This window comes from Sus scrofa, chromosome 2 (assembly GCF_000003025.6).
Source record: "Sus scrofa isolate TJ Tabasco breed Duroc chromosome 2, Sscrofa11.1, whole genome shotgun sequence".
In the NCBI taxonomy this organism is placed as follows: Eukaryota; Metazoa; Chordata; class Mammalia; order Artiodactyla; family Suidae; genus Sus; species Sus scrofa.
In genome coordinates this window covers 148,684,229-148,696,576 of record NC_010444.4, presented here as the reverse complement: position 1 = coordinate 148,696,576, position 12,348 = coordinate 148,684,229, and the positions used below count along the sequence as shown (strand labels likewise).

At 48.2% G+C, this 12,348-nt stretch overlaps 1 protein-coding gene across 1 annotated transcript in view; it reads left to right on the top strand.

Annotated features, from left to right (window-relative positions):
- Positions 1-12,348, top strand: part of DPYSL3 (dihydropyrimidinase like 3) — a 113,493-nt gene that overhangs the window by 80,479 nt on the left and 20,666 nt on the right. Inside the window, 4 exon segments of the mRNA XM_003124066.6 lie at positions 4,580-4,764; positions 7,481-7,645; positions 8,291-8,352; positions 9,357-9,437. Of these exon segments, the coding sequence (XP_003124114.4) occupies positions 4,580-4,764; positions 7,481-7,645; positions 8,291-8,352; positions 9,357-9,437 (493 nt within the window).

The window sequence follows — 12,348 nt, the reverse complement described above, 5'->3', positions numbered from 1 at the left end:
GCCTGGAAGGTTTTGGGGTGGAAAGGGCGTTTAAACTGAACTTGGCTGAGGGCAGATTCAGATGGGCAGAGCACCGACAGTACATACATTTCCGATTTCCAATTAGATTTAGGGGTCTACAATTACTTTACAAAATGATTTGCTCTTGGTCGCCTGTAAGGGGCATAGCCAGGTCCCCTTTATGTGCAGTTCCCGTGCATAGACACTTTTAAAAAAGGGTTTGATTTACACATAGTCTTTCATCACGCAAAGCAGGGTACTTCCTCACACTGATAAGATATTATATTCAACTGGTATAGCCAACCCACCCTATGAATTATCCCTGGCCTCGTTCAGTTTTATTTTTATTTATTTTATTTTTTAATTTGTTATTATTATTATTTTTTGGTCTTTTTAGGGCCACACCTGTGGCATATGGAAGTTCTCAGGCTAGGGGTGGAATCAGAGCTGCAGCTGCTGGCCTACACCACAGCCATAGCAACGTGGGATCTGAGCCATGTCTGCAGCCTAGACCACAGCTCACAGCAACGCCAGATCCTTAACCCAGTGCGCGAGGCCAGGGATCAATTTTGTTTTTATATTATTTAACTTCATTGGCTAGCTTAAGATTCTGGTAATAGAGTGCTTACTTATGTTGGAGACCTTGGCTTAGAGAGAACTTTCTGTGGACACACCTTCCTGAGCAGCCCCCCACATCTAGGCCATCTGTGATTTTATCAGGCATAGCAGTTCTGACCCTGTTAGGCCCCCTTGAGAGCAGGGACCATGCCCTGTTCTTCTCTGCATCTGCACCACCTAACCCAGCACTTAGCACATAAAGGCTTGGTATGTGCCAGGCACTGTGTTAAATGGTTTACAAGCCTTATCTCTTTTAATCCACCAGCAGTCCTATGAAGTACTTTTACTGCCCTCTTTTCAGAGAAGGATACAGGAAAAGAGGGGCAGAGAGAAGAAATAACTTGCTGAAGATCAACATATTAACCAGTGCATTGAATGAATGGGTGAATGGGTGAATAGATGAGTGAATAAATAAACAAATGCAAGAATGAAGATAATCATGTTTCGTTGCCTTGCCAGTTGGCGTAAATACTTTTTCATATTTGAAAAAGGAAAAATGGAATTATTAGACCAGCCAACCAATGTAAAACAATACTTGCTTCCAAATATAAGCTACAATTAATTTTGTGTGTTTTTTCTTATTAAAAAATTATTGTCTCTAGTCCACTCTCCCTGGAGGAAGTGTGTTCCCTTATTTAGCGATTTTCAGGGTTGGAAAAACATTTAGTACCTCATGCTCCTTCCTCCTCTGGAGCTGATGGCAAACATCACTAATCGATTGCCGAACTTTTTGCAGTTGAGCCTTAAGTTCAGCCTCAGATCCATCTTCACACAGCGGTTCAGGCATCTCTTACTGTAGCTGAATATGTAAACTGAATCCTCTTCACCGTCTCTATGGACATAGACTGGAAGGTCGCTTGCCAAGGATGTGATAGAAGGAATTTAAGCATCAGATGTGTGTTGGGGGTGGAGAGCGGGTGTACCAACGTGATCTTCATCCCGTAATTCGATGTAGCTCCAACCACATTCTTAACTCATGGAGCGTAAAACAGAAATAATTTCCTCCAAGCCAAAAAAAAAAAAAAAATTTTTTTTTTCTCCTGTTTTTACAGAGTTGTTTGCCTGTGAAGATGTATGGAGTGCCTGCTGTGTGCAAAGCTATTGTCTCAGACACTGGACAAATACTGTGTCATATGCTGTCACTGGGCCCCAAATCACTGTGCTGTCTTTCCCCGGGGACCTGCAGTCTTTTAGGGGAACTGACATATCTGTGCATGCAGAGCACATGGCATTACCGGATAATGTCAATATCAAGTATTAAAGTAGTAGAATAGATGAGGTCCAGAGGAAGGAGAGGACTGTGTGAGACTAGGATGGTTATTAATTATCACAGCGGATACTTATGGAATTTTTATGTGTCTGACAGTTGTATGGGCTTAACACATATTAACATTTAATCTACACAACAAACCTATGGAGGAGGTATTTTTTAAGCTTTTTAGTTTTCCTATTATAGTTGATTTACAATGTTCTGTCAATTTCTGCTGCACAGCAAAGTGACCAACCATATATATATATATATATATATATATATCCTTTTTTTCCACATATCCTCCATGTTCCATCACAATTGATTAGATATAGTTCCCTGTTCTATACGGCAGGATGTCATTGTTTATCCAGTCCAAATGCAATAGTTTGCATCTTTTAACCCCAAATTCCCAGGTCCTCCCACTCCCTCCCCCTTCCTCATGGCAACCGCAAGTCTGTTCTCCAAGTCCATGAGTTTCTTTTCTGTGGAAAGGTTCATCTGTACCATATATTAGATTCTAGATATAAGTGATATCATGTGGTATTTGTCCTTCTCTTTCTGGCTTCACTCAGTATGAGAGTCTCTAGTTCCATCCATGTTGCTGCAAATGGCATTATTGTGTTCTTTTTATGGCTGACTAGTATTCCATTGTGTATATATACCACATCTTCCTAATCCAATCATCTGCTGATGGACATTTGGGTTGTTTCCATGTCTTGGCTATTATGAATAGTGCTGCAGTGAACATGCCGGTACATGTATCTTTTTGAATGAAAGTTTTGTCCGGATGTTCACAGGAGTGGGGTTGCTGGGTCATGTGGTAGTTCAATATTTAGTTTTCTGAGGTGTCTGCATACTGTTTTCCATAGTGGTTGTGTGAATTTACATTTGGAGGAGGCACTTTTAATATGTTATTACAGATGAAGGAACTGAGCCATGGTGAGGTGAAGTAAGTTGGCCAATGTCATAAAGTAAGTGTTAACAGAGTCAAGACTGTGAATCCAGATAGCCCGCATCCAGGGCAGAGCCGTACTCTTAATGATTAGATCTGGCTGTCACTAGGAACCTGACCAAAGAGGTGGATGGAAGCTACACCTTCAAGGATTAATGCGACCTCCGTTGATTCAGCGGAGAGACAGGGGAGGCATTTCTGTTTCAGCGTGGATGTTATGCCACTCGTCAAAAGTGGGTGGAAACACACCTGCATAGACTCACACAAGCTGGGCAACCCTTCCAGCCCTTGTTCCTCACTTTCCCTCCGGCGAGGGAGGAAAGTGGGAGCACACTGGCCAGAATCTGGACTAGAAGGGAGTTACAGTCACGGCTGCGTTTTTCCACAGTGTGTTTTGAATTGTGGTGGCTCTGGAACGGCCCCGTGGTGAGGTGGTAAGGGCGAGCCCTTAGAGATGTCAGAAAGACTTCATTTTAGTTGTAGAACTTAGATTTCTGTCAGGCCAGGGCTGGACTTCTTCCCCCAAGAGGGTGTCTTTCTTGGTTGGCTTTGAACGAAAGGTGAAGGTATTCATGCTCCTGGCAGTGGGGCACACCCAGCCCCAAGGGGGAAGATGCTTCCTGATACTGCAGAGCCTTGTGAGTCATCAGTCTACCTGGAATGCACTGGATGTTTAAATAAGGAATGGGGACTGAGAAGCACCGGATGGCCCTGAGGTTATGCTGGGCAAGGAGTAGCTGTCTTTGTCATTTGTCTTGTGTGGGGTGCCGTTGGCTTCCTCCCCACCCAGGTCTCCCCCTCGCTTCCCTGCTGGGATGCTCTGGACCTTCTTGGGTGAAGCTGAGTCTGGTGAAAGTTATCCTAATCACCTTCCTTGGCTTGAAGCTTCGACTGAGATGCTGATGACACCAAAGCAGCTGGTGTAGGCATCTGTATCTTTAACGTCCTCTTTGAGAATCTGCCCTTGGCTGTGATTGACAGATACATTGGCAGGGAAAGGTGGAACGGGGAGGGAAGACTGGGGTGCCAAAAAAAGATTCCTTTTGTTGTTAAGAGCACAGGTGAACCTACTTGTAGATAGCAAAGTCCACACACCCATTCATGACCTCTCGCAATCTCTCCTTAGAGTCCATTATTTCACTCTTCCAGTCCTATGGCAAGTCTTCTTTCTTACCCTTAAAGGACAAAATGAGGAAGATAATAAAAGCACTTACTAAAAAGTATTTATTATACGTCCTATATCCTAGACACAGGCTAACCACAGGGGTCAAGTACTAAGCTCGGAGTGTTTTGTCTGTATGAAAATTGCATTCTGCATACGGACTGAGAGATAATTATACTAAGTGAAGTAAGTCAGAGAAAGAGAAACATCACAGGATATGCTTACATGTGGAATCTAAAAAAATGATACAAATGAACCTATTTGCAAAACAGAAACAGATTCACAGACAGAAAACAAACTTAGAGTTACCAAAAGGGAAAGAGGGGAGGGATAAATGAGGAATTTGGGGTTAACAGACACTCTCTAAAATACATAAAATAGGTACACGACAAGATCCTGCTGTGCAGCACAGGGAACTATATTCAATATGTTATCATAACAAGTTGGTTTCTGTGATGTGTACCCGCCTTTGTTTCCAGATGGCTAAGCTTGGGACTCACTTGAAAGACGACTTTGATGAACATAAATTATAACGTCTAAAACCTCATCATGCTCTATGCGTCTTTCAATTGCCGGCTGTCCCCTGTCTCACCAGGCAAATTGGAGACAATCTGATTGTCCCTGGAGGAGTGAAGACCATCGAAGCCAATGGGAAGATGGTGCTCCCCGGGGGCATAGACGTCCACACCCACTTCCAGATGCCCTACAAGGGGATGACCACGGTGGACGACTTCTTCCAAGGGACCAAGGCGGCCTTGGCGGGGGGCACCACCATGATCAGTAAGTCCCCCAACTTGACACACCCGTGGAACGTGTGCGAGGGGCTCCGGGGAGTGGAAGAGTGGTGATCCATGCGGCTCATGACCTTGCAAGCAGCTGTTCGGTCTTGTCTGCCGTAGGCAGGGTGTGGGTGGGGCATGGGCCCTTCTCTCTGGGCCAGTCCCTGGGGAAAGTGGCCTGAAAAAGTTTTGGATGGCAGGCAAAAAGGACTTTGACAACTTCTACCTAGGGTTGGAAGCACGAGCGGTGGAGGGTCCAGGCAGAGCCGTGCCAGTGGGTCTGAGAAGCACCCGCTGAGGATGTTAAGGAGGCAGGCAGTGCTTGAGAGCTTGGGAGGCTTCAGTGGTGGTGGTCACTGGTGTCTGGTCTGTTCTTTCCTGCTTTGTTTTGTTTTTCTGGGCACTTTGGCAATTCCAAAGAAACCTAGGGAGTTGCCTGCCATTGGATTACTGAGCCGATGGCATGCTGGAGGAGTCCTTCTGGCCCCAGAGGAATCCCAGTGAATTGGCTCCCGCCCCCAGCTTGGTCAGCAAGAGCACTGTTTACCCCCATAAACAGCCACGCAGGAGCTCAAAACAGCCTGGGCCGTCTTTGGCTTCCTTTTGCCAGGAGCAGTGGCAGGGTTCAGCTTCAGCTATGTGGGTGTGGAAACCCAGGAAAATGGCATCAGTGCCATAAAAGGTGCAATTCTGGGAGACCAGAGCCTTTCTCTGGCCAAGCGGAGGGAGCCAGCTGACTTCTCGGCAGCTGCCTGCCAACAAGAGCCCTGGGGCAGCTCCAGGCATCAGGAACGTAACTCAAGCCTTTGCTTTCCGGCAGTGCACGGGGCTGCATGTGCTAGAAGGCTGAGGACGTGAGGTCTCTTGCCCTGGCTTTCTGCCCTGTGGCTGAGGAGCTGGACCTGTGCAGAACCCTGGGCACGTGCATCAGCTTGGGCTTGGGCATCAGGGCAGGTGCTGGAGGAAAGTCAGAGTTCCACTGACAAGAGAGGAGAGCATGCAAAGAACCACACAAGTGTACCTATCCTTCATGGGTAATTTTTTTTGGCTGCACCCACAGCATGTGGAAGTTCCTGGGCCAGGGGTTGAACCCTCGACACAGTGGCGACCCAAGCCCCTGCAGTGACAGCTCTGGGTCCTTTACCCGCTGAGAACTCCATTCTTAGGTAATTTAGCAAACTCCATTCTTAGATAATTTAAAAGCCCTAGGGGGAGTTCCTGTTGTGGCGCAGAGGAGATGAATCCGACTAGTATCCATGAGGATGTGGGTTCCATCCTTGGTCTCACTTAGCAGGTTAAGGATCTGGCATTGCCATGAGCTGTGGTGTAGGTCGCAGACATGGCTTGGATCCTGTGTTGCTGTGGCTGTGGCTGTGGCCAGCAGCTGCAGCTCCAATTCGACCCTTAGCCTGGGAACTTACATATACCATGGGTGTGGCCCTAAAAAGCAAAAAAAAAAAAAAAAAAGAAAGAAAGAAAGAAAGAAAAAAAAGCCCTAGATATGCCAGAAGCAAAGAAAGCCCATAAATCACACTTCACAGATACACTTTGGCTATGTGTTCTTTTTTATGTATTCTTTTTTATTTACCAAAAATAGGTTTATAATAAACATACTGAGCTTTAGCTTTCCATTTTCACTGCTTAATATGTCACAGATGTCTTTCCATTCATTTATTTTTATTCTACTAGATTTTAAATGGACTTGTAACATTGTTTTATGAAGGTGCCACAATTTATGTCTTTAACCAGACTTCCATATTGCAAGAAACCTTGTTTCCAGTTTTTCACTTACTTAAATATATAAATAGTGGCAAACATCTTGAGAACTGAGATTTTACATACAGCTGTGTTTATTTCCTTAGGGCTAATTCTTAGGCACAGGAAAAATTGTCAAGGCAAGGCATGATAAATGTCAAGGTTTTTGATAGACATCTCAAAATTGTTCTTAGGAAAATTGTACCAATTCATACTTTTTCTCTCAACTGCATGGGGAGCGGTGAAAGTCACTTTTGCCTTTGTTGTTGCTGTAGATGTTATTCTTTTAAGAAAATATTGTCCACCATTGCAGGTACTGCAACAGTGGGTTTGGGCTGCAAAAAAAAAAAAAAAAAAAAAAAAAAAAACCTTGGCACAGAGTTTAGGTGGAAATAAGATCTACAAGTGCAGTGTCCGATTCACTTAATTGACACCAGCTCTTCGCTGGGGCAGTAAACACAGCAATGTCTCTCTCTCATGGTCTAACGTTAAAGCCCTTCTTCTGCCCATGGAACGGATTCTGGCTCTGACCACCAGCAGTGGCTTCTGTAGTACCGGTAATAAGGGCACACAGTAGGCCCTCATTAATTGAGAGCTACCATTTATTGAGCACTTACTGTGTGCCAGGCATCAAGTGAAGCTTTCCATGCCTTTTCCAATTTGATCCCTTAAACCAGGAGGGGAGGCACTATGACCCCCCATCCTCCCACTCCATCTGGTACCTGTTTTAAGGATGAGACAATGGAGCTTTAGAGAAGCTAGTCATTTGCCCAGGATCTCATAGCTGAGTGACAGGTGACTCACCAGCAACCTTGAAACCACCCAGGAACACTCTCTCGGGTTAATCTATGTTCAGGCATTAGGGGTTTTGCTGCCATAGCTAAGCAAGCAGGAACAGACCTGTGCAGAGGGGACCCCAGGTTGTGTCAGTGAGTCACTGGTGTGGGGCCTCTGTCCTTCAGTTGACCACGTGGTGCCTGAGCCTGAGTCCAGCCTGACGGAGGCCTATGAGAAGTGGCGGGAGTGGGCGGATGGCAAGAGCTGCTGTGACTACTCCCTGCACGTGGACATCACCCACTGGAGTGACAGTGTCAAGCAGGAGGTGCAGGGCCTCATCAAGGACAAAGGTGAGCCTGGACATGCCCTACTGCCTTCCCCCTCGCCTTTCTCCCCTCCCAGGGGTCACTTCTTCATGCCGGGACCCTGGAACCTTGAGCCTGGATGCTGGGTGTAGGTACCCCTGGGATCTAGGCCCTTTACCTCTGTTTATACCATCCTTCTTGGTCCTTCCAGGAGCCCCATGGGGCAGGGATTACTAGCCTTACTTTGCAGTTGGAGACCCTGAGGCTCAGAATAAGTAGCCCATAGACGAGTAAGCAGTAGATCACCCAAAGTCTCTGCTCTGCATCTCCGAGCACAGCTGCCCATTGTACAGAGAAAGAAACTGAGGTCAGGAGAGGTCGACGTGTGCCATCAGGTCACACAGCTGGTACCTGTGAGGTTAGGGGTTTTTAACCTCTCTCATTTTCACTTCGAAGACCAGCCATTCCTGTTATCTAAGAGTGGCGTCCTCGAGAAAGGCTAAGACAGTGCTGGGAGCAGAGATGTGTTCAGACTGCAACTAGGCGCTTAGGACCTGAAAACGTGTGTGTGTGGGTGGGGAGTGAGTGTGTGTGTGGGTGGGGGCCCAGATGCCCTCGGGGCTCTGGGGGCAAAAGAATGGGCACCCTGGATGTATCGGGTCCTGATAAGTCCTCTTCCGTCTCCTGCAGGGGTGAATTCCTTCATGGTTTACATGGCCTATAAGGATTTGTATCAAGTGTCCAACACCGAGGTAATGACCCATCCCGTGTGGCTGGGGTTTCCGGGGGACTGTCCTACCTTGCCAGTGACCTTGGCTCTTTGCGCATGAGTCACTGTGGTTGGTGTGGGAGACTCGGGGCGGGAATGCTTCTGGAGGTCCTTGCCATCCACGCTGCTTTAAATAAGCGAACGGGCAGGGTGCCCGGGGCAGGGCGGACGGGGAGCTAGAATTTCCACTGGCAGCAGCCTTCTGCAAAGGACAAGAGGAAGATGATCTGAGACAAAGAATGTGTATGTATGTGTGACAGGGTCACCTTGCTGTACAGCAGAAATTGACACAACGTTGCAGATCAACTATGCTTTAATAAAAAAGCAAATAAATAATAGAAAAGGACAGGAAGAAGGGCATGTCTAAATCTCCATCTGCCAAACAAACGCCACGCGCCCGAGGAGCTCAGGGAAGGTGTGGCTGCCCAGCCTTGTAGGGTTAAGGCAGGTCCTCTGCCGGGGCTCTCTTCCTACAAAAGGCCTGGGGTGTGTTGGTTGCAAAGCTCAGCTGTCCAGAAGAAATACCCAGCATGAATCCCCAGACCTCCTGGCCGGGAGATGGAGGGCCCCCTGCCCCTGACAGGCTAAGCGATGGAGGTTTCTGCTTTTTTAGCACTGGGCCAGGCTGCAGTGCCTTTCGGGAGTGTTAAGAAGGATTCTGAAGCTCTCTTTGAGCTCAGTGGGAAAGGATTCCACTTAAGGTGTGTGAAGGGAAGCAGAGTAGAGCCACCGGGAGCCCTTTGTCAGAGGTGTGCCCTGTCTGCCTAGGAGACAGATAGCTGCCTTCCACGGACAGTTTCCACAAGTTCCTTCGGATTAGCACTCCTCTTTGGTGGTGCTTGCTTTAGTCTGTATTTCTGCCCTTGTCACTTATTTCCTCCGGTCGGTCCCATTTATTTTGGCCGTGGCTCTCGTGGTTGGTCCTTGCATGAGGTTGCTCAAAGCCTCTTGCCTTGCGAAGGTGACAAAGACGCATTTCTGTTGCAGCTGTACGAGATTTTCACCTGTTTGGGAGAGCTGGGGGCCATCGCTCAGGTGCACGCTGAGAATGGGGACATCATTGCCCAGGTAAGACGGCGCAGCTCCCAGGAGGTCACTTTTTGCTGCAGCGAGGCTCTGCATCCCATTTATTTTCTCATTTCCTCAGTGTCGTCTGAGCTCTCAGCACGTGCAAGGCACCCCTCACCCCAAGTACCTTGCTTAGGACAGAAGCTGCCCTGGAGTTCCCGTCATGGTGCAGTGGTTAACGAACCTGACTAGGAACCATGAGGTTGCAGGTTCGCTCCCTGGCCTTGCTCAGTGGGTTAACGATCCAGCGTGGCTCTAAACTGTGGTGTAGGTCGCAGATGCGGCTCGGATCCCGTGTTGCTGTAGCTCTGGCATAGGCTGGTGGCTACAGCTCCGATTGGACCCCTAGCCTGGGAACTCCATGTGCCACAAGAGCGGCCCTAGAAAAAGCAAAAAGACCAAAAAAAAAAAAAAAAAAAAGAAGCTGACCTCAAGCGTCCCCCAGTCTAAGAAGAGGAAACAGGAGGGCAATATACAGGCGAAGAGAAAAGAGAAGATCCCCAGGGCCCTGCCGGGGTACAGAAAAGCCATCCTGGAAGAGGAGGTTTTTCAGGTCGGGCCATTTAGTGGGAAAGCATCGTGATTCTGTTTTGAAAATGAGTGCAAGCTACGTGCCCTTCTCCAGCCTAAAGAACAGACAGCTCAAAGACAGCTTTTCCCAGAAGCTGGAAATCTGATCTAGGACTGTGAACTCACATCCTTAGATAATAAAGAATTCAGGTCTTGTGGGGATCCGACGTCCCACTGGTTTCCTAGAAATCATATTGAGAAATGTGAGGAAAGAGTGATGAAAGCGAGGGGCCCGAGGCCCCGACGGACCATCTGTAGGGAAGCAGAAAGCACTTCTCCCTCGTCTCCCGGGTGGCTTAATGGGCTCGATGCACAGATGTGTCTTCGTCAGGGTTTTGTTTATCTCAGAAGTGCTGGGCTTGGCTCCCACTGGGAGGAAGCAGCCAGCAAAGAGCGTCAGCTCTCTCAGGCCAGTTGATAACAGTAACAGCAAGAAACCATCCTTCCTTCTTGCGAAGACTATTTCCTGAGTGCTTTGTGCCAGGCGCCAGGCTGTAGAGGGGAGCCGAAGTGGATGCTTTCCAGAGTTCTCGAGTCCCCAGGCTGTGCTCGGAGTTGTCCGGGACGTGGGGAATGCAGTCGGCAGGGCTGTGGGGAAGCGTGCTGCTGTGTGCCGGCCGCTGGGCAGGACTCTCGTGGGCTCCCATCTAATCGTCACCAGCCTTTTCTAGATGGCGCCCGTGCTCCTCCCATTTCTGCAGAATGAGACCATTGAGGCTCTGAAGGACCAGGTCTCCAGCCCAGGGATGGCAGCCGGCGACTGGGAGAACACAGTCTTATGTTGTCGGATGATGCGCCTGTGGGAGCATCTTTCCGCAGAGACGGAGCCTCAGGGACTCTGTCCACCAGCCCAGCTGCAGGCCGCCTGAGAGCTCCAGCTGGGGGGATGTCAGCCCCTGACTGCTGTCTCACTAGTGGAGGACATAAGCTCAGGGTCCTCTTGCCCCTCGCTTAGGACCCAGGAGGGTAATGACTCAGGCCCCCGCCCACCCAGGTGATAAAATCACTTTTCAGAGAAGGCCCCCATGCCTTGCTCCCACGGGAGGCATCCTGGTGGGGTTGGAGCTGCCCTTCCTCCCCTTTCGCCAAGGTTTCAGAGCAGCAGCAGATGCCCCAACCCTCCCTCCAGGTGCCCCAGCAACCAGACTCCCTGCTTCTCCATCCTACACTCTACGGGGGAGGGAGGGGCGAATGGGCTCCAGGGACAGAGCTCCCTCTCCAGCTTCCTCTTGTGGCTCCTGAGCACAGAAGTGTCTCTGGTTTTCTCACCGCCCCCCTTCCCTAGCTTGGGATAATCTCTTCTCAGTCAGGAAAAGAATAAGGGCATGTTTCCATTTGGATGAATTCCTTGTGTGTGTGTTTATTAAATTTAGCTCCAGCTGAAAGATTTTATCACATTGTTTAAATGAAGGCAGCTGCTGTACTGGGAGGGTCTTGCCACGCTTTATGCAAAGTGACTAAAGAGGGAGAAAAAAATATTTCCTCTGGGTATCAACAAGGGGCTTTTCAAAGGTCTGAAGCTGGCAGGGCAATCTGAGAGTACCGCATCTTCAGCTCTTCATCGAACAGATATATTCCGAGCGTCTTCTATGTACCAGACCTTGGAGGGGGAAGGTGAAAAGGACAGGGTCCCTTTTCTCATGGAGCCTCGGAAGCTGTGGTGTCATTTCAGCAGCCGTCATTGCCTCAGAGGGCTTGCACCTCCCCAGCTCATGTCAGGTGGCACCCACAGGTCTTCATGGGCCATTCTTAACCTTCCAGTGGTCAGGACACCATGGCCTTGAGAACAGACCTTCCCAATGTGCTCAGATCACCAGATTCACTCTTGGAGCTTAAAGAAGGATCCTTTGGATTATCCACGTTCCAGAAATACTGACTCAGGAGGTCAAGGGAAACAGTACGGAGGTTCCTCAACAAACTGAAAACAGAACTACCAGATGATCCAGTGATACCACTCCTGGGCATCTATCCACAGAAAACCATAATTCGAAAAGATACATGCACCCCAATGTTCACTGCAGCACTATTTACAATAGCCAAGACATAGGAGCAACTTAACTATGTCCATCAACAGAGGAATGGATAAAGATATTGTACATATATGCAATGGAATACTACTCAGCCATAAAAAGGATGTACTCATGCCATTTGCAGCAACATGGATGGACTTAGAGATTATTATAATAAGTGAGGTTAGACACACAGTGGAAGACACACATCATATGCTCTCACTTACATGTGGAATCTAAAAAAGGATACAAATGAAATGTTCTCCTTTGCAGAACAGAAACAGACTCATGGACTGTGAAAAACTTATGGTTACCAACGGGGACCGGTTTGC